Raw genomic sequence first — 19569 nt, 5'->3', positions numbered from 1 at the left:
TGATCCGGAGTGCCTAGGCCACGGCTGAAGCTTTTTTATCTTCCCCACTAGGACAGTTCAGTGTTTTTATGGACAGTTCAGCTTTTTTATGCTTAGCTCTTGTAGGGAGGAGTGTTGCTTCTTGTTTTATAACTTTCATTTAGTAGGTGCTGCTTCTCGACCACCTCGGTCATGGGTTTTGAATTCTCACCGTTTTAGATTTCAATAAGGGCCCGTTTGGATACCTCATGCATTTGTATTTTGATTTGGATTTGAGTTTTGGATACAAAACACATCAATCATCTTCATGATCATGTTTTAAGAGGGAGAGAAAGAGAGAGAGTGAGGGAGGGATGTCTCGCTGCTGCCGGAGCAACGTGAGGAGCAGCGATGGTGACGGAAGTTGCCACAAACGTTGATTTCCAAATAATGTCTCGCAGAAAAGATTTGAAAATCGGAATTTTTTGCACTGTTGTAACTGATATGGAAATTCTAAGGATCTGATCTAGTTCAAAATATCAACTAAATCCAAATCTAAATCTTGTTGGTATCCAAACGTGGCCTAAAATCGTTTGGCGTCATTTGGACAAAACAACTGACAACAGCTATCTGATAAAACTGTAATGACTACGGAATTAACATTCATAACGTTTTAAATAGCACTAGGAATGTCTGACCACCCTAAGAATTTACATTAAGGTTCCAAATGGCTTTGGATTTAATCCATGACCACAGACCACCCATTTTTTCCCCTTATATATGGTATAGATATGCATATAAGACCATAGAGAAATGGAAATAATTTCTGTGGACGAAGACCCCAACAATTTGATTAGATAACATGGCCTTGGAGGTGAAGCAAATTTTACAGGAAACAGTAAATGATCTGAATAAACACAATTCTACTGATTGGATGGTTAGGATATAATTAATTAGTTCAATTCAGGACCTAGATCCCGATGGACGTGCAATTGATTGGAAGGTCTAGATGACTATGCTAAGGTCATCGACAAGAGTTTTTAAAGAAAAGGTACATAAGCTTATTTATCAAAAAAGAAAAAGAAAAGGTACATAAGATTATCACCGAATATTAATATTCATGATAGAAACAAGCACTTCTGCAAGTATAGAGAACGAGAAAAGAGAAATGAAGGGGCATTTCCAATAATTTAAAGAGCAAATATTCAAGGCTTTACTTTTACCACAAAATTCTTGAAAGAATGAAGACCAAATATATTTATATAAATGCACCCCAAGTATCCCCTCTCCCCCAACACTTGTAAAGCTTTATACCCACCTCTCTTTCTTTCTCAAAGAGAATCCTTTTCCATATGTACAACACCAAAAATATAAAAGAGATAAAAGAAAAGAAGTTCCAGATCCAGACCTTTCTCCCACCACTCCCAAAACCAGATTCCCACCTTCACCACCTTATTCCCAAGATAGCAAAACCCCCACAATGTGCAAAACTAAAAACCCCATCTTTCCCTTCCCCCCAATTATGCCCAACCCCGAAAAAAGTAAAATGACAAAAAAAGTAAAGAAAAAGAGAAGACGCTGAAAATATAAAGATAGGAGTTTGGTAAAATTCCATAAAATTATGAAATTAATAATTACCTCGGTTGCGGCTGTGGTGGGAACACCCTTCCCGGCCTGACTGGAGGCGGAGGAGAAGGGCCACCGAGGGGCAATGTCTGCGACCTGGCAAGCATGTTGACCATAGATGGCGTTTGGTATGCATGAACAAGGCTTGCACTTTCTGTCGAGTCCCCACGAGCTGTTGCCCTCTGCCATGAGTGTGAACTTAGGCCAGAAAGCACATATGCCCTCCCTGATGCCTCGTACACACGCCTACTTGCCATCCTCTCTTGCATCTCCTTCAGCTCTGCATCAAGTGCGATGCAGAGCTGATCACCGGCCCGTGCTGAGACAGATTCCGACAACACCCTGCGGCGGCTCTCAAGAACCGCCACTGCACCATTTAGGTCACCCCGCTCGGCTGAGGCTCGTGCCTCTGCCATCGCCTCGGCAGCTTGAAGCCTGTTCCTCTGCCTATCCACCTCAATTGAGACCACACACTCACCTACATTTTCTGACCTTTGAATCCTCACTTCTTGCCCTTCCAAATTAACTTTCTCCTTTGAAATTGGATCTCTGTAAGCACACCCAACTTTCAGTAGTGCTGTCTTTTCCCCGGCATCACCGGTTGGAACATTGATAGAAACCAGAAAATCCCTCCCTTCGTCCGCATACAAATCCCCAACCTGAATAGACCCTACCCTGCCATCGCTCGACATACGGCTAGGGTAGCTGCCTGCTTTAATTGAGCTCAACTGTACACCTGGGTGCACACACTTGACATTCACGGACAATTCTTGCACCACCACGCTCAGAAGCCCACCAATGCACTGTGCGAATGCATCCTGGATCACACCCTCGGCCTCAATGAATGAGAAGGTCCCACCTGAGGTCTCTGAGATCGAGTGCATTGAGGCAGCATCATGGTCCATCCCAAACCCAAATGCATGAACTGGAATCTGAGAACCCACACCCCGAAGAACAGATGATGGAAGAAGTGACTGGTAGTCTGGCCGTGGATTGGCCCCATTTGGGCCAGTGACAGTATATGTGTCCTGTCCATCAGATAAGAGTATGATGCTGCAGACTGGGTTCCTCTCCTTACGTTCTTCCATCACCTTGGCACCCTTCCTCAGGCCTTCTGCTATGTTGGTCCCTCCACTTGAGATCAGAGAATTCACTGCTTGGAGCGCTTGCTGCCGCCCAGAATCAGACATCCGGCGTAGCTGGAAGAGTCGGCGGGCAGTCGATGAGAAGGCAATGACGGATAGCCGGTCAGAGGGTCCAAGGTTCTGTATCACGAACCCCATAGCTCGTTTGAGCAATGCAAGCTTAGTACCTGCCATGCTGCCACTAACATCAAGCACAGTGACAAGATCGACAGGAGCACGGGAAGGTTGATGAGAGATAGGTAGGCTTGCATGGTTTGTGCTGGAATTCTGCCTTGAACTTGTGAACGGAGCTTTGAGATGGATCAGGGCAATGAAGTTCTCATGAGAGGCAGAGAGAGAAACAGCGGAGAACTCTGGGTATGTTTCTATCTCTAATGTTTTAGCATGGCTATTCTCAGCATCTTCGGCAGGAGAAGTCTTAGCCAACAATTCAGGTGTGGGGTCCAAAGGCTCGTCGTCATTAAAAACACTTGGCTCAGAGGGGTGGAAGAGAGATGTGATCTGCCGATGGGAATCCACACGAGGGGGAGGAAGCCGACGCAATACAGTCATCCAAGCATCATCTTGGGGCAAATCTACAGGGTTGATTCTAGCTCTTCCATGGATGAGATCAGCAGATGGGCCTTGGAAGGGGATCTCCCTCCATTTTGCTCTGCAAACAGGACAAACCTGGTTGCCATGTTTCACATTTGAAGCAATGCAGTGGAAATGGAAGGCATGTGAGCATTCTGCTGTGAAAAGTGCATGGCCATGGCCAGGTTTCATGGTGCCCAAGCATATAGCGCAAGTTTTCTGCAAATCAGAGAACACAAAAGACAGAAAGGTAAGAGAGTATGAATCTCTCGTATAACTAAACAAAGAAAGAAATAAATTTGGTTACACACAACTTTGATCAACTGACTAAAAACAGCTTAAAAAGGCAAACGCTTTTGGTTTCCTATCTAAGATTGTACCTTGACGCAGATTGGAAAGCATACACTTTATTTAACAGAAAATATGTGGTCCCAAAATGAAGAATCTCAGTTGGATCGGAATAGAACCTGGCCAGATGCCTAGGCGATTGGATAGAACCCGGCCGGGTTCAGTATTTTATCAAGTATTGTTTTTTCTACATATTTCAAAAGGTGTTTTTCAAGTAAATGAACAAGATCCCAAGTATTTGATTAAGTTTTTTTTTTTTTTTTTCAGTCACAGCAAAACAAAATTACCCTGTAAACTTGATTTAAGATTTGAATAAGCCAAGTCAAGGTAGCAAGTTTTTCGTTACATTAGTACTAGTCACAGTCCTGATTTCAGATAATTTAACTTGGATATCTGGATTGTGATTGAAGGGAATAGTAACATAGAGAACCATCGCAAATTGGGCATGGTGCGAAGAACAGTACCAATCAGATAACAATGATATTTGATTGATAGGCTGCAGATAGACATTTAAAATGAGGGCCATGATGGCTAACTCAGTATATGCATCCCTAGAAATCAAAGGGTTAGGATGATCCTATGGAGCTGATTTTTTGGGCACACCCTACCTATGTTAGGGCCTATCAAATGAATGCTTTGGATCATCCAAACAACGAGGGCCCACTGTGTTCCTAGCCGGCGGACTGGAGAAGGTTCTCTAGTCAGCCGACTAGAGACACTTTCCTACAGAGAGAGCGAGGGGGAGAGATTCCTAGAAAATGATATTTTTGAGTCCTTTTTTTTTTTATAAAAAAAAGGCATCTCTTAATAATAAAAATTGCAATATGGGCAGAGGCTGCCGTTCACAAATAAATTCCCTATGAATGGAAGGATTTAGTGAGCTTATCAGATAAATCGTTGGAACTTATAGGGATGCATACAAAAGAAAAAGAAAAACTTGTATTCGGGCAAAAGAAAAACGTTTGATGTGTGCACTACGTAAGTATTTATGTCTTCTTTGGCAATTCTGGCTTTATAACATAATAGTCATGGATTGTCCAAAGCACAAAATGAAGTTGTCATGGATGGCAAAGCCATCAAAGAATTGCTATTATATAAATTTATATTTAATATATCAATTTATATATTTAATGCATTTTTATTTTTCAATTATATAAATTTATATATAAGATAACAATCGTATATATTTAACGCATTCTATTTATCTAGGAGAAATGATATTTCCACCCCTATTGTTTGTCTTTTCCTAAAAATGGATCCATTTCCACCTCATTTTATTTGTCTTTTCCTGGAAACGACTTTGTTTTCAGGAAAAGACGAGCAAAACGGGGTGGAAATGCTGAGAAAGGGGGTAGAAATACGATCAGCTTTCTTTATCCAAGAGCATATACTATATTTTAAACACAAGCTAAAATTTATAGAAGAGCGTCTAATCATATTAGCTTATAACTATACAACCATGAAGCCAGTTTTTCCGGGGTCGTTGTGCCTAGCAAAGTAGCTTACCAATGCAATATGTAACTCATCAAACACACACTCTTCATAATGTATTAATATAAATCAAAGTAATTAGATAGTCATTACAGGAATGCACATCCAACAAATGTTATATGTTCAACTAGGGCTGCAACTCGAGCCGGGTTTTACCCGACCCGACCCGAAAATAGCCTGGGTTGGGTTCAGGTTTCATGGGGTTTCGAGTCGAGCCGGGTTGAGCATTCAAAAGCCCGCATGAATCTCGGGTCGAGCCGGGTTTGAAGGGGCCCGACCCGACCCGAGTTACATAAGTTATAGTATGTACATTTTTTTCTATTGTTAGTTAAAAGTTAAAAGTGAAAACCCACGCACCCACTGTTATTGTATGTGAGTGTAATTTCTGCTTCTATGAGTTGAGTTGATTCAAGTGTTTGATTCAGCATTGTTTGATTGTAATTACAACATTGTTTGATTACAGCATTGTTTGATTCAAGTGTAATGTGAGTGTAATTACATCATTGTTTGATTCAAGTGTAATGTGAGTGTAATTTCTGCTTCTATGAGTTGAGTTGCCTTGCCAAACAAGAATTTTCCTTAAAAAATTGCGTCAACGTGAAAAAACTTGACCCGACCCGAGATTTATCATGGGTAGGGCCGGGTTTGGGAATCGTGGGTTTTCCGAAAAAAAACCCGACCCGAGATATTTCTCGGGTAGGGTTGGGTTCTCCGAAACCCGACCCGCCCGACCCGAGTTGCAGCCCTATGTTCAACCACGATTCGATTCGGTCATGGGTACGCCACCTTCATTTTCTTTTCCTGTTAGTTATTTGACCATCCAAATCATGACCCCACAGAAGCATAAATAAGCCTGTGTAATTTCACAGAAATAGCCGTCTATTGCAGAAATTAATGGAAAACAAAGGTATCTCATAATCAAGCAAAGGGCAATCAAGTAATTTCCCTTATGCTAGAGATGAAGAAAGTTGAAGTCAAATAGGAGAGATTACCCAGTCTTACCCACCAAAAGAGTGAAGGGGAGATTAAGAGTAACTTTTAGATTTTCTTTTCTTTTTCCCTTTATGAAGTCTACTGTTGGAAAGCTCCACATTCATGGACTAATGACTTTTGAAAGGGAAAAGAAAACAAACAAACTGCCCACCAAATATAGTTACTTTCCTTCGAGGGAAGCGGAAAAGGAAAGGTATCCTGTAGTTTTCCCTTTGCTAATAAGCCACAAACCAAAACTGTTACGCCAAGTGATTAATACTCTTTATCCCCACAGGAGAGAGAGAGAGAGAGATCATGACCACAAAAGTCCAAGCGAGAGAGAGAGAGAGAGACAGAGACAGAGAGAGAGATCATGACCACAAAAGTCCAAGCGCATAATACAGACAAACAGCTAACAAGCAATACAAGACACGGAAATTGGCAAAAAAAAAAAAGGTAAAACCAAAAAAATTGTCTCCTTCATTGGTATTTTCATTGTTAACATAGAAATTCATAAGAATAGAAAGCAAAGAGAGATCAAAAGTTAAATTGTGTTGTGATTGGAACCATTTATAATAAGAGGAAGGAAGTAGAGATCAAAAAATCAAAATACGTTCTTAGTACCATAAAACGTATAATACAACCCATTTATCAGTAGTTAAAAACTTAAAATTCTACCCATAGATTCCACACAAAAGGGGGAATTCAAACAGGAAAAAAAAATCACTAGACTAAAGAGAAAAAATAAAACCGACCCCAATATCACCATAAATATAGCAAAAAATCAACAAATTTGGCATTCCTGTCACAGCCGTATAAGCATCAAAATAAAACAAAATATAAAAATAAAAGGGGAATGATATCCCCCTCCCCCCCTAACGTTATTCGTTAAGTTTTAAAGGCAAAGAAAAACGTTAAAGTGGGTGAATTTATCCTCAAGCAGTGAACCGTTAAAGGCGGATTTTATCCGTTTAAGAGGGGGAAAATATCATTTCCCAAATGAAATCCACTTGAATCTTTCCATCTTGATAGACAAAAAAAGGAGTTTACCAGAGAAAATTTGGACCAAAATAATTGAATAAATCCTGTAAAATACACAAATACTGCAAAAAAAAAAAACACTAATAGGGTTTTTCACGGAATGAAAACAAAAACGGCATACCTTTGAGGATCTGCTGCCGGATTTCGAGAACCAGAGGCCGGACGAAGATGGAATCGGAGTATTTGGCGTTGATGGCCTTGAATCTGAGTTTCCGGACGCCCTAGAAACCCTAGAGGCGTCAGAAAATCTACTGTTGACATCATCTGATGGAGAAGCATCATCAATAGTTCGAGGAACGTACACACAGAGATTTAAACCTAGAGCGATCTTCGCTTTTCTCCATTTACTTTCCATTTTCTACTCGATCTGAGCCAGACGCAGATATCCTTACTCAGTTACGTGCAGAAAGCTTCAAATCAGAGATATTTGAACAGATTTAGGGTTTTAAGATCCAAAACTACAATAGAAATATAAAAACCAAATCTCTCAAGCTCCTTTTTGCTAATATCCTTAACCAGATACACGCAGAAAGCTTCAAATCACAGATATTTGAACCGATTTAGGATTCTAAGATCCAAAACCACAAAGGAAATACAAAAACCAAATCTCTCTGCTCTTTTTTCACTCTCTTTTATTTTCTCTCCTAGATCTCCAAAACAAAGACCTTCAAGTTAGAGTTTTGAGATCCAAAACCAGAAACACAGATCTCCTACCGATTTCCTTTCCTTTCTTTATCCGATCTTCGAAACAACAACCTCCTTGTTAGGGTTTCGATGTCCAAAACCAAAGAATGAGAGGAGAAAGAGTAAAATACACACAAAAACGATATCGTTGAATAGATCCTCGTAAATGTGTAGAGGCGAAGAGCTTTTATTTCAATGTTTTTGACAAATCGTAACTAAGTCAAGAAAAGGACTCGGTCGTAAAAAGGGGTTTGCTTTCCTCTCTTCTTCTCGGCCGCCATTAGAGCTCTGAATCGCAGCCTTTTTTTTTCTTGTTGTTTTTTGCAAGGTTGAGATGGAGCGAAACGTTTTGGTTGGATTATGAAAGGTTAGGGCTTTATAGTATCGGATTTCCTAAAATACCCCTCTGCTCTGTCAATATTAGTTAAAAATTGCCATTAGTGGGCGAGGATCCGTGAAAGCCCCGGAAATTTAAGTGAATTTACTGAAAATTGCCATTTGGGATGCGTTTGGATTGTCGGAATCAGATGCCGGCATCGGCATCTATTACACTATTACAGTCGGTACAAACTACAAAACAATAAAGAATGGAATCAGGAAGCCATAGCTGTAGCTGACACGGGGCGGAATTAGGGGGGAATGCTGGAATCTATTTTTTTTCTCCCAATAGATGGTATTCTAAATTTCTAATGCCCTGTTCGTTTGATATTATGAATAATCACGGTTTCAAATATCGGTAATTTCGGACGAAATTTCGGGAAAATATTAAATAATTAAAAAATCAAGATTTTTTGTTGAATTTCCTTAAATTTCGTTTTTTAAAATTTTGGCCGAAATCCTGTAACGTTTTGGGTTTCGGGGTTGACATTTCGGATTTCAATCGAAATTTAAAACCATGATTATGAAAACCAATGGTGAGCCCCCAACCCGATTTTTGGACTCAAATTGCATTAAATTTGAGTCCAATCGGAAATGGGGTTCACCATCTGTCATAATCTCAAACGAATAGAGCTTAATTTTAATCTCAGTCATAACAAAAAAACTTATGACTAATGATATGGAAACCGATTTGGGGACCGAGAGTGGAACCGAACAAATAGCTTCTTCACATGTTAGAAATCATGTTACTCCTTTTTTGGCCTTTTGCCCTTAAAATGGCAAAACTTCCCCTCCCATGCAATATGGCATTTAGGGATTTGTTGGGTTCCATTCTAGGCCAATTTTTATTGGATTTTTTTTCGAATTAAGATTTTTAGGTTACTGATATTGGCACTACCATGTTTTAATAATTGAACAAACCACTTTTCTCTTTTTTTTTTTTATTGGCTTTTGAGAGCTTTCTGTGAACCGTAAGAACCTTTGACAGCTGTTTAATCAATAAAAGACAAGCTGAGTTTGTGCAATTATTAAAATATGATAGTGGCTACTACACGAGACCATTTCCAGGATTAGAAATGGTTACGCGTTTGGATTTGTCTGTTGGAACAAGTCACTAGAATTGGCATCATATTCTGATTTAGTCCAATTCCAACATTTTGTTCAAACAAGGAATGGAATCAGGCGCAAAATGACATGGGGACTTATTAAAGGGGGGAAATACCAGAGCAACACAATTTTATAAAAATGAAATCAGGCGCAAAATGCCTAAGGCTGTTTTGAAATGAGACCATAAACCTCTTTTTATAAAAATGAAGAAAAAATAATAATAATAATAATAAAAACTTGTTTGAATCAAAATACCTTTTCACATATTTTTATATTTTAAAAACAAATTAAATCTTTTAAAAATACCCAACACGCGCATCGAGCTTCTATGCAAAACGCAGTCTTAGTCACTAAAAGGCTTACATGAAAGCACCATTTTATTTAAAATAAGTGTCTCTCGCGTAATGAAAATATCCTTTCATAAAACAAATCTCTTTTGAATCAAAAAACATTTTCATATCAGATATCTATATATAATAAAGAGGAAGGGGGGTTTACTGTTCACCGTCTTTTGAACGCCCCTTCTCCATTCCAAATTTATAATCATTTGTACCCCTAAAAATCAGGCTCCGACAAATCCCCCCCACCCCCAAAAAAAAAAAAAAAAAAAAAAACTATCAAAATCTCTGTTGGCATTAAATCCTATGTAAATGAAGAAAATGTCATACAGAGGTAGTAGATTCAAAACCCAGTTGAGAAAACAAAATTTATATATTAGATATGGTATAAAATGACAAAACAAATTTGAAAAAAGAATAATCAGTAGTTTTGTGGCAGCATATAAAGATGAGAAAATGGTGTAAATATTGCCGATCAGATGGATAATACACAAAAAAAAAAAAAAAAAACATAGCACGATAAAAGCGTACATGTGTCTGATAGTAATGGTGGATCCGGATCAGAAGAATTGAGAAGAAGCAGATATGGGATGGACGTTTGAATATAAAAAAAGCATATTTTAAAAATATCAAACACGTGCGTCGAGCTTCTATGCAAAACGCCTTTTAGGTCACTCCAAGGCTAGCATCTCTCAAAATTATTATTATTTTTTAGAAATTGTTTCTGATGAATCTTCTTGAATGCTGCTTATGCTTACACGCATTAGAGACTACACCTATTTTATTTTATTTTTGACAAAAATGGCCTTCGAATAAGTCTAAAAGCATGAGTTTTTGCCCCAAACATTTTGTTTTTGTATTTCTTTAAAATTACATTCATTTTTCATAAGAGAAATGACGACACTAAATTTTTTCTAGGGTAGAAAATTAATGGTTGAGAAGTGGTTTAAGGGCATTTTTTCAATGACAATTTCATAATTTTCAATGACTAACTGCAAAATATTTATGGTATTACGAAACCGTTCATACGTACTCATTTAGACTCGGTTTGGACTGCGAAAAAAAAAAAAAAACATTTCCGATGGAACATATTTCTTGGGAATTTTTTTTTCCCGTGCAAACAAAGTAGGAACTTTAGAATATTTTTCCTTCCAAACTTTTAGAGAAAATTCCTTCAATCCAAGCAGGACCTTAGGTGACTCCATAAATTAAGTTCTTGATGAAAGGGCCCAAACAATATTCTTATGCTTCATATTCACTAGGGCTCCGTTTCTTTCGACGTAAAAATGGAATTAAATGTAAAACAAATTTTATGCCCCATTTTTAATTGAAAAAAAAATGAGTGTATATAGTTACAAATAGTTACTTATTATTGAAAAGTAGCCCTTCTATTTGCATGGATTTGTATAATTAAGTAATCACCAATAGAGTAGTAATATGTAGTACTGAGGGGTGTTTCGGTAATTTTGGAATTTGGTAAGGCTATTCATTATTCTAGAAACATCTATCGACGCACTATTAGTCACCAAAGCCCACAAAGAAAAGGCAGCTTTGGAATGGGCAGAGACACTACAAATTCAACCCTAGAATTAAAAGGAAAATGATTGGAAGGGGCGACTTTATGTAAAAGAAAAGAAAAGAAAAACCCCTATTCTCTCTCTTTCTCTCCTATCAGAAACCTTTAGTTGGAATATAATGAATGAAATACCCTCGTACTTGTCGTATGACCACCTCCAATGTCAAACTTTCGGTCTCACCCGTATGTTGATTACCGACATTTCAAACTCTAGAAGGAATGGTATTCCACATTTCCAACCCTCTTTCAGTACTGATATTTCAATCCCATCTCTAAACAAAGAATACTACTATATGGGATTTGCTAGGCAATTTCGCGGAAACCCATTTTGTGGAGGACTTTTGCATGAGAGAACAGCCACATCCGATGAATCAAATGAATAAGACAAAATCTGCTGAAAAGTAAGCCTATGGGGCTGTTCTCTAAAGAAGAAATGTGGGAAAAATCTCATAAAAATTTAGTCACAAATATTTTGTAGAAATTATATGCATCATTGATTAGTAGGTATAATTAAGAAGAAAAAAAGACACATTTTTATTATTATTTGTTGATATATGCAATTTGGCACGTTTATACAATTATTTTCTAATTATCCTTTATTCTTCTTTTCTGTTCTTCAATTTTCTATTGGTATGATGCAAAGAAAACAAAAAAATAAAGCCTCAAGTTTATAGTAAAAAACTAAAAATAGACTACGGATATCTGCATGACCAAGTTTTGATAATGGGGCGAACTCGCATTGTTTTTTTTTTTGTTTTTTTTATAGAACCAGCTATCAAAGGCGAGGCCGCGCCATTACCAAAACATAGTCGTGTGTGTATGTGTGTGTGTGAATTTTCAAATGGGTATTTAGAATATCAGTATGCACAAATATATGTTTTTTCTTGTTTGTGCATTTAAATATCTAAAATTGCTCAATTTAAAGAGAGAAGTGATATATTCACCTCCTTTCTTTTCTAGGCCACCCCTATCTAGTGTATTTATGACTACTCTTTTTACACTAAATGAGTGCCCGGGGAAGAAAAAGGGGGTGAATATATCATTTCCCTAAGAAAACCAACAAAGGAGTGTATATGAGAAGATCCTTCAACCAATTACACTCAGTTAATCTTCTCTATTTAAGCTTACTTGACTTGGCAACCATCTACTCACAACGGAAAAGTAACGAAAGGGGTGTTGTACTACTAATGTCATTTTGGTGGATCATATGTATCATAGTTTCCATTCACAGAAACCATATTCTATAGTAAAAGAATAGAACACAATGAGTAGATTTATGACTTTGGCTGAAGTGGATTGTATGCCTACCATCATGATGTATGAAGCAATGGTGGATTGCTTCATGATGTGTTTTAGTTTACAGCATAAGTAAACCACACGTGCACACATCATCTATGTTGCTTGTGGACCCACTTCTATATGATGGAGATGTGCCTTCAGCTATGACCGTTCGATCTTGCAACTTGTTTCTTCTGTTCTCACTCTTAGACTGAAGAGAGTCAGATTACAAGTTGACAAATCTTACACCTCCATATTTTCGGGTCATCTGAGTGTTATACGATTGTTATTTATGTATGGGAATTGGAATAAGAATAAGCGTCCTATTCATTTTCACACCTATTCCATCATTTGGTTTTAACAATCCACATGAAAGTGGGAATACACGGCCGCATTATAGGTAGGGGTGCAACTCGGGTCAATTTTTAGGAATTTAGGTTGAGCTTTTACCTTAAAATCGGGTTGAGTACGGGTTGAGTCCTGTTCATTTTTTTATCACAAGCTCAACCCGACTCGACCCAAGTTGCACCCCTAATTTTAGGTGGAAAATGAAACCCACAGAAGAGGTGGTATTATGCGATTCCCGCATTTCTCTCTCTCTCTTTCTCGGCCTCTTTCTCTCACATCTCCCTAACCCCCTCTCTCTCCGCTGATCTTGTCTCACCATCCACGATTCCGACAAACGCTTATCCAAACATCTGAAATGGAATACAGATTCCCTTTAATAGGAGAATCGGAATAGGAAAGGAATTTAAAGAGTATTCCGATTCCTGATTTCAGCAATTCAAAACACACCCATAAAGTTAGGCATTTTCCACCATGTCGGGATTGTCGGATTTGATTTGCTTTTACTTTTTCTGAATGTTGGACTAGGCAATAAGGGTGACATGCTGAATTTTAAGGGATAATTTGGATGTAGGGAAAAAATTTGGATTTTTTTTTTCATGAAAAAATGAACTTTACAGTATTTGGTAAATTTATTTTCCATGGATTTTTCCCAAAGTTAGAAAATTTCCCTGGTTTCAACAAAAACTGCAAACCTACTAGGCCGTATTTGTGGTTGCGCATTGACATTCAAAAGTTGAATTTAAAATTTTCATGGAGAAAAATATGAGTAAATTTTGAAAAACAAAAACAAATTGAAGAAGTATGTAAATGATATAAAAATTTTGGTTCTATAATAATGTTTTAGCATGATTGAGAGGGCAGGAGAGTGAGGATATTGTGCTAAGTGATAGAAAAATAAAACTATATTTTGAGTAGAGTTTTTCTTTTCCTTGTTTTCATCCGATTCTCACCGTCTCTTCACTCATGCCCTCTCAATTCTCTCCCTCTCCCACCACTGGATAATCTAAAATTCCTTGGAAAATATTTTCCCGGCTGCCGTACATGGCCTAAAAGAAAAATAAAAGAGAGTTGAAATGTTGTCTTTTATAAGAAAAGACAAATAAAAAGAGTGGACATATCATTTGCAATATAATATAATGCAATACTAATTTTTTAATTAATTTCTTACAAACTTATTGTTAACAAGAATCAAGAAAGAAAAACATTTCTAGTTAATTTTCACCAAAGGTTCCCATTAATAATTTAAAATTTAATTCAACTATCTTTTACTTTTGAGTGGTGACTTAAACTTAGATAAATGAATAAATAAGTAAATATAGGATTATATGAAAAAAAAAAAAATTTAAATGAAGAAGAAGAAGCTAATTTTTATTTAATTTCCCTGAATAGAAATGGCCCATTCATTAGCATTGATCAAAGGTAAATTTCAGGGCATGGTTATGGTCTTTTACCAAATTTACCATCCCATCTTTTTTAGTTCCTGACCTTGGCAACATTGCAACGAGGTTATGAAAGGGATGTATGCCTTTGACTAGCACTAACCACTAAGAGAGAAATGGACCCATGGGTTATAGATTCCCTATCTAGGGTCATTTCAATGAAAGCACTCTCACACTCCAGAGAAGTGACTCTTTTGCTTGTATCATGTCCATGATAAGGTACTTCTAAATATCTCCTTACGCCCCATGTTTGTCAGGCTGAAAAAATTTTCCCTGGGAATCTCCTTTTCCAATGAAAAATGTATCAGTGAAAATCTTTCCAAGGAAAAGAAACACTTTTATAGTATAAGTTGTATTTTAGGGCACATTTGGCTGCCACGAATTTGTTTTCATGATAAATCAGCGTCTCCAGTGGAGATGGGGTGAAATCCCTAAAAATAAGGGAACAAAAATCCTAGAAACTAGTGTTTTCATGATAAATCACCTCTCTATCCATGCTCGCGCAAATCTCCCTCTAACAATGTCTGATATTTGTAGCCAAATACATCTTGAAGCAAGGAAGGATCACATCCCAAGAATTTGCTAAAGTTATGATCCTGGAGAATGTAGATATGGCACTTTTTGTTAGAATTGTGATGCATAATCACCCATTTTGTTCTTTTTAGAGTGGGTCTTACTTGGCCCTTTAAGTTGGGTGTTTTTTCTTTCATTCTTATATATGGTTTGTATATAAGAGGGGGGTTTGAAGCAAGAATAAATTAGAACTCGAGAGGCTTTAAACAGAGGAGAGGAAAAATCTAGGGCAAGGAAAGAGGAGTTTTCTCTTGGGGCTCTAGGAGGGCTTTTGTGGTAAAGTAAAAGCAAGCTTCTCTACTTGGCTATTCAAGGTGTTGAGAAGAGTAGAGAGGAGGAGAAAGTCTAGGGCAAGAAGAGGGGTTTTCTATTGGGGCTCTAGGAAGGGCTTTTGTGGTGAAGCAAGAGCAAGGCTCTCTACTTGGTTACTCAAGGTGTTGAGAAGATAAGAGAGGAGGAGAAAGGTTGGAGCAAAAAGAGGGGTTTTCTCTTGGGCTCATGGAAGGCTTTTTGTGGTGAAGCAAAAAAAGTTTTTCCTCATCTTCTTGTTTACTCAAGGCGTGTTCTTCTTCATTGTTCTTCTTCTCCATTGAGTTTTCTTATTTGCAAGAGTGCTTCGGGGTTTCATAGAAGGTTGGAGAGAAGAGTTTTATCAGTGTATTTTATCGGTGGAGGTAACATTGTACTACTGGTTCTAAATAATGGATTTTTTTGTGTTACTTGTTCGTGGAGTAGCTCAGTGTGGTGAACCACATATGTTCGTGTCTTCTTGTGGTTGCTTGTGATTTGCTCCTTTTGTGGTTGTTGTTTGTTGGCATATATTTTCTTCATCTTGTAGTGCAAGATCTTGGGTATTTTCGTGTGTTCGCCAATGCATGGTAGATTGGCGGATGTTATTAGAGGTGGGTATTGGCCCCCCAACACTTTTGATTAAACTCTTGAAAGTGCAGGTGTTTTCCTTTCTTTACATAGGACTCAAACAATGGCCAACAAAATAAGCTTCATGTGAATCATGTCCGTCATGGACATGCCGTGAAGAAATAGGTACCAGTGAGGTTAGACACCAGTTAGCAAGCTGACTTTAGGGTTACAACGTCGGCCGGGCTCAACCTGCTCGGGTTGGGTTGGCGTTAACCCAGCTCCCTAATTTTATCATGATTTTAATGCAATTTTAAATTATCAGGGTATGTTTTTTTTTTTTTTTTGCATTTGTTTTCGTTTCAGGCCCAAGCCAACCCAAACCCAATTGTTACAAACTCAAATCAGTTTGCAATGTGATTGATCTTCTTAGATGGAAGATCGGTCTCTTAACCCACTTTGAGGGAAGGGTCAGTCCTCCTTTGTCTGCAAAGACACAATTTTCGAGATAAATTTCCTTATTCCTTTGAAAAAGGATACTTACATTCTATTTAAACCAAATGGAAAACCCACATGGAAGCCACTTGACCACTTCGTCTAAAACCCCTATCCAAGCCCATCTAGATATCGTAACCCTTATTTCTAAGATTCCTAAACCATACCAAATAACTAGAGAGCAAAGTCCACAATCTACAAAATCCAAACTAATTTAGTCCACCCTAAGGGGGAACCATCTAGGCACATAACACCAATTTTTCCTACTTGAGCCAACCCAACCTGATTTGGAAAATTGGGTTGGGCTAGGGTCAAGGGATTTAAAGACGGGTTGGGTTAGGGTTGGGGTTTTGGGTCCTCAGGTTGGGCTAGGGTTGGCCTCAACCTCACCCAACCCGGCCCGAGTTTGCACCCCGCCGACTCACCTCCTCCCCCTTTCCTTCTTTCCATGCCCTTCTTGCCTAACTCAGAAGTAGGCGGAATTCAAGTATAACTATCCCCTTAACAACCCAAATATGTGAGTAAAATTGCTGATGGTCAATCACTGAGAGAAACATATCACTAAGGCCTTGTTTGGGTTCCAAGAAATTTTTGGAAAAGTTTGAAAAGGAAAAATATTTCTAAATTTTCTTACATTTTTACACACAAAAAAAGATGACCTGAACCAACTCTATTCCATGATTGATTAGAGGGACCTCAATTTATGATAATATCACTTGAAATTAACCATAATCATATCCAAGGTTTTTAATTTCGACTGAAATCCGAAATTTCGATTTCGCTCAACACCGAAACCGAAACGTTCCGAAACATACCAAATGTCGGTCGAAATTTTGGAAATTTTGGTCAAAATTTCAATATAATATTATTATTTTATTTCTTTACGGGATTCCAGCCGAAATTACCAAAATTTCAGTTGAAAAAACCGTTGTTTCGATAACTTCTACCGAATTTCGACCGAAATTTCGGTTTCAGTGAACCCCGAAATTATAGCTGAAACCGAATTTAAAACCTTGGTCTTATCATTTTGCTCTACTGTGGAAAGAAAAAATATTCCTAAGAAAAATTTTCTATCAAAAATATTTTTCTGAAAAAATTGCCTAGCATGTCCCAAATATTTATTTAGTTTATAAGCGAGGATTCAATCTTTGACTCATTGTGTTTTGAACCTTAGGTCCAAATGTCCAATCATGAAGCGAAAGGTTGGTCCCCACAGACACGTATGAGCACGTTAGGATCCATGGGCTTATGATAGACTTGGGTGACATCATGATTGAGAAGGGACTTGGCAAGTTGGCATGAATCATTCATCACAAAGCATGTCTTTAGGGATTAATTTATTATTTACGTGATATGATATAAAATTTTGACTTACCTGTTTTCTTCATTGTGCCCCCCTCTTGTTGATTTATGACTACCCATTTACACTACAAGAGGGTGCCCAAGTAACAAAAAAGAAAGGAATATATCATTCCCTTAGATTAATAATTATAGGATAAGATTCAAAGCAAAGTGAGTTACTGTTGGCAAATTGCCTTTCTCTTACGTAAAAAGGCACAAATCCATCTTTCTTGAGATACTCGGACGTCTGCAAAGATACTCCCCATGCTTAGACTTAGACCAATTGCATCATTAAAGATAGGGCAATGATAAATTGGCACCCCTGTAGGATAATTCGCACCACTTTAACGTGATTTTCCGTTGAAACCGTTAAAAGTTTGCCACATATGCTCCTTTAAAGGAGTGCGAATTATCCTTCGGAGCGGGAATTTATCATCACCCTAAAGATATCCTCATTAGCATTCAGATGCTTTAAATTAAAGCGGCAGAAAAGGCAAAAAGACAGGCACTATTAGACTGTTTTTTTCCTAACCATCGTCCTCCGGAACCACGTGCCCTGTCGCTGTGATCGGCCGACTGATGAAGACAAGTTGCACCCATTGTTGTTGACATTATTTTGATCGGATGATCCTAGCACCTTGTCTTGTGTGGGACCAATTTTGGTCATTAGGATTCAATCCTAGATTATTTGTGTGGTTGCATAAAAGCCGGCGTGGTTTAGGTGCTTTGCTGGGTATTTGGGTGCCATGTCACCAAAATCTCTTGTTTGGTTGCCAATATAGCATTGAAATCCTTGGAGACTATCAGAGATGTCTCTTGGTTAATCATTGCTTGGGTGCTGATTTGTCAGCCTTGTCTCTCCTCAAAGAAATCCAAACCAAAAGCTACAAAAATGGGTTTTTCTACCTCGATTTCTTAGGATTGATTCTCTCTCTCTCTCTCTCTATTGGTCATGACACTCCCTACCACCTCTACGAGCTTGACAACCAACACTACTTACCACTATTCAATGAGGTAAGTTTCAGGTAAATCCAGTGTCTCATTGTTGACTACTTACACCACTGCTCTAGATAAATATCAGCAGCCAAGTAGAGCTAGGGGTGTCAAAAGGTCAGATCCCATCGCTGACCGGTTTCAAATTTAAACTTGTTACTGGGTCGGATTCGGATTTTGGGCTATTCATTTTTCTGCCTAACTCATGATTTGCTCCGGCCCATTTAAACGCCTGCGATCATCGATGTAGTCTGACTCGTTAAAATAATGCTTAATTTTAAAACACCAATGGTGCTGACCAAGGGAGGAGTTGGACCCGGCTCAATTGCCAACCTGCTTATGTTGGCGCATCATGGCAAGATCAATAGTGATACGACAAGTGTCCATGAATCCAAATCTTGTTTAGATTTCCCTTAATCATGGGTTACTTTTCAAAAAAGAGGGTTAAAATATAATGTACAACATTAATTAAGTGTTATGGCCCATGGACCACACACCTAGGGTGGTGGGGTCACTACTAGGGCTCCCTTAGAAAAGCCTGCCTTCTCCCTGTGCATGTTGACTTACCCCAGAAAGTGGGGAAAACTTAAGGCTAGAAAAGGAGCTACAGTCCCAACAAAGGAGCCCTTGGGATTCCTTTTGACAATGGTTCTCCACCCAATGTAATGAAGCCTCCTTCTCCCCTCCCACCATGGCAAACAAGTTGGGAGCATATGTGCTCTTAAAAGGAGGAGTGAAATGAAAAGGAGTCATTATCTTGGTCCCTTGTACATGTTCTCTTGTGAGGAGGAATAACTTTCCATCTAAAAGATAGGACCTTTTCTTTTAAAGGAAGACTTTTATGGAGTAAAATAAGTGGGAAAATAGAGCTCCACTCAAATGAGAGAGTCATGTGGTTGAGTGAGCTTAGCATGCTTATTGCTTTGTTGTGAAATGGGTTTGGGGGAAATCAATGAAAGAGAATCATTCAATGCCCAACACCCTCATAATGAATGAAGGAAGAAAAA

General features: G+C 38.3%; 1 protein-coding gene across 1 annotated transcript; it reads right to left on the bottom strand.

Annotated features, from left to right (window-relative positions):
* Positions 1-1114: 1114 nt before the first annotated feature.
* LOC143860147 (E3 ubiquitin-protein ligase WAV3-like) lies at positions 1115-8211 on the bottom strand. Its single transcript, XM_077370691.1, has 2 exons — positions 7276-8211; positions 1115-3521 (listed from the first exon to the last, which is right to left on the bottom strand). Exons 1-2 carry the CDS (start codon positions 7507-7509, stop codon positions 1593-1595), a joined length of 2163 nt encoding a protein of 720 aa, XP_077226806.1. The 5' UTR covers positions 7510-8211; the 3' UTR covers positions 1115-1592.
* Positions 8212-19569: the final 11358 nt, after the last annotated feature.

Source organism: Tasmannia lanceolata, unplaced genomic scaffold (assembly GCF_043159265.1).
Source record: "Tasmannia lanceolata isolate RefF3 unplaced genomic scaffold, GAP_Taslan_0.1 ptg000037l, whole genome shotgun sequence".
Taxonomy (NCBI): Eukaryota; Viridiplantae; Streptophyta; class Magnoliopsida; order Canellales; family Winteraceae; genus Tasmannia; species Tasmannia lanceolata.
This window is presented reverse-complemented; position numbering and strand designations above follow the sequence as displayed.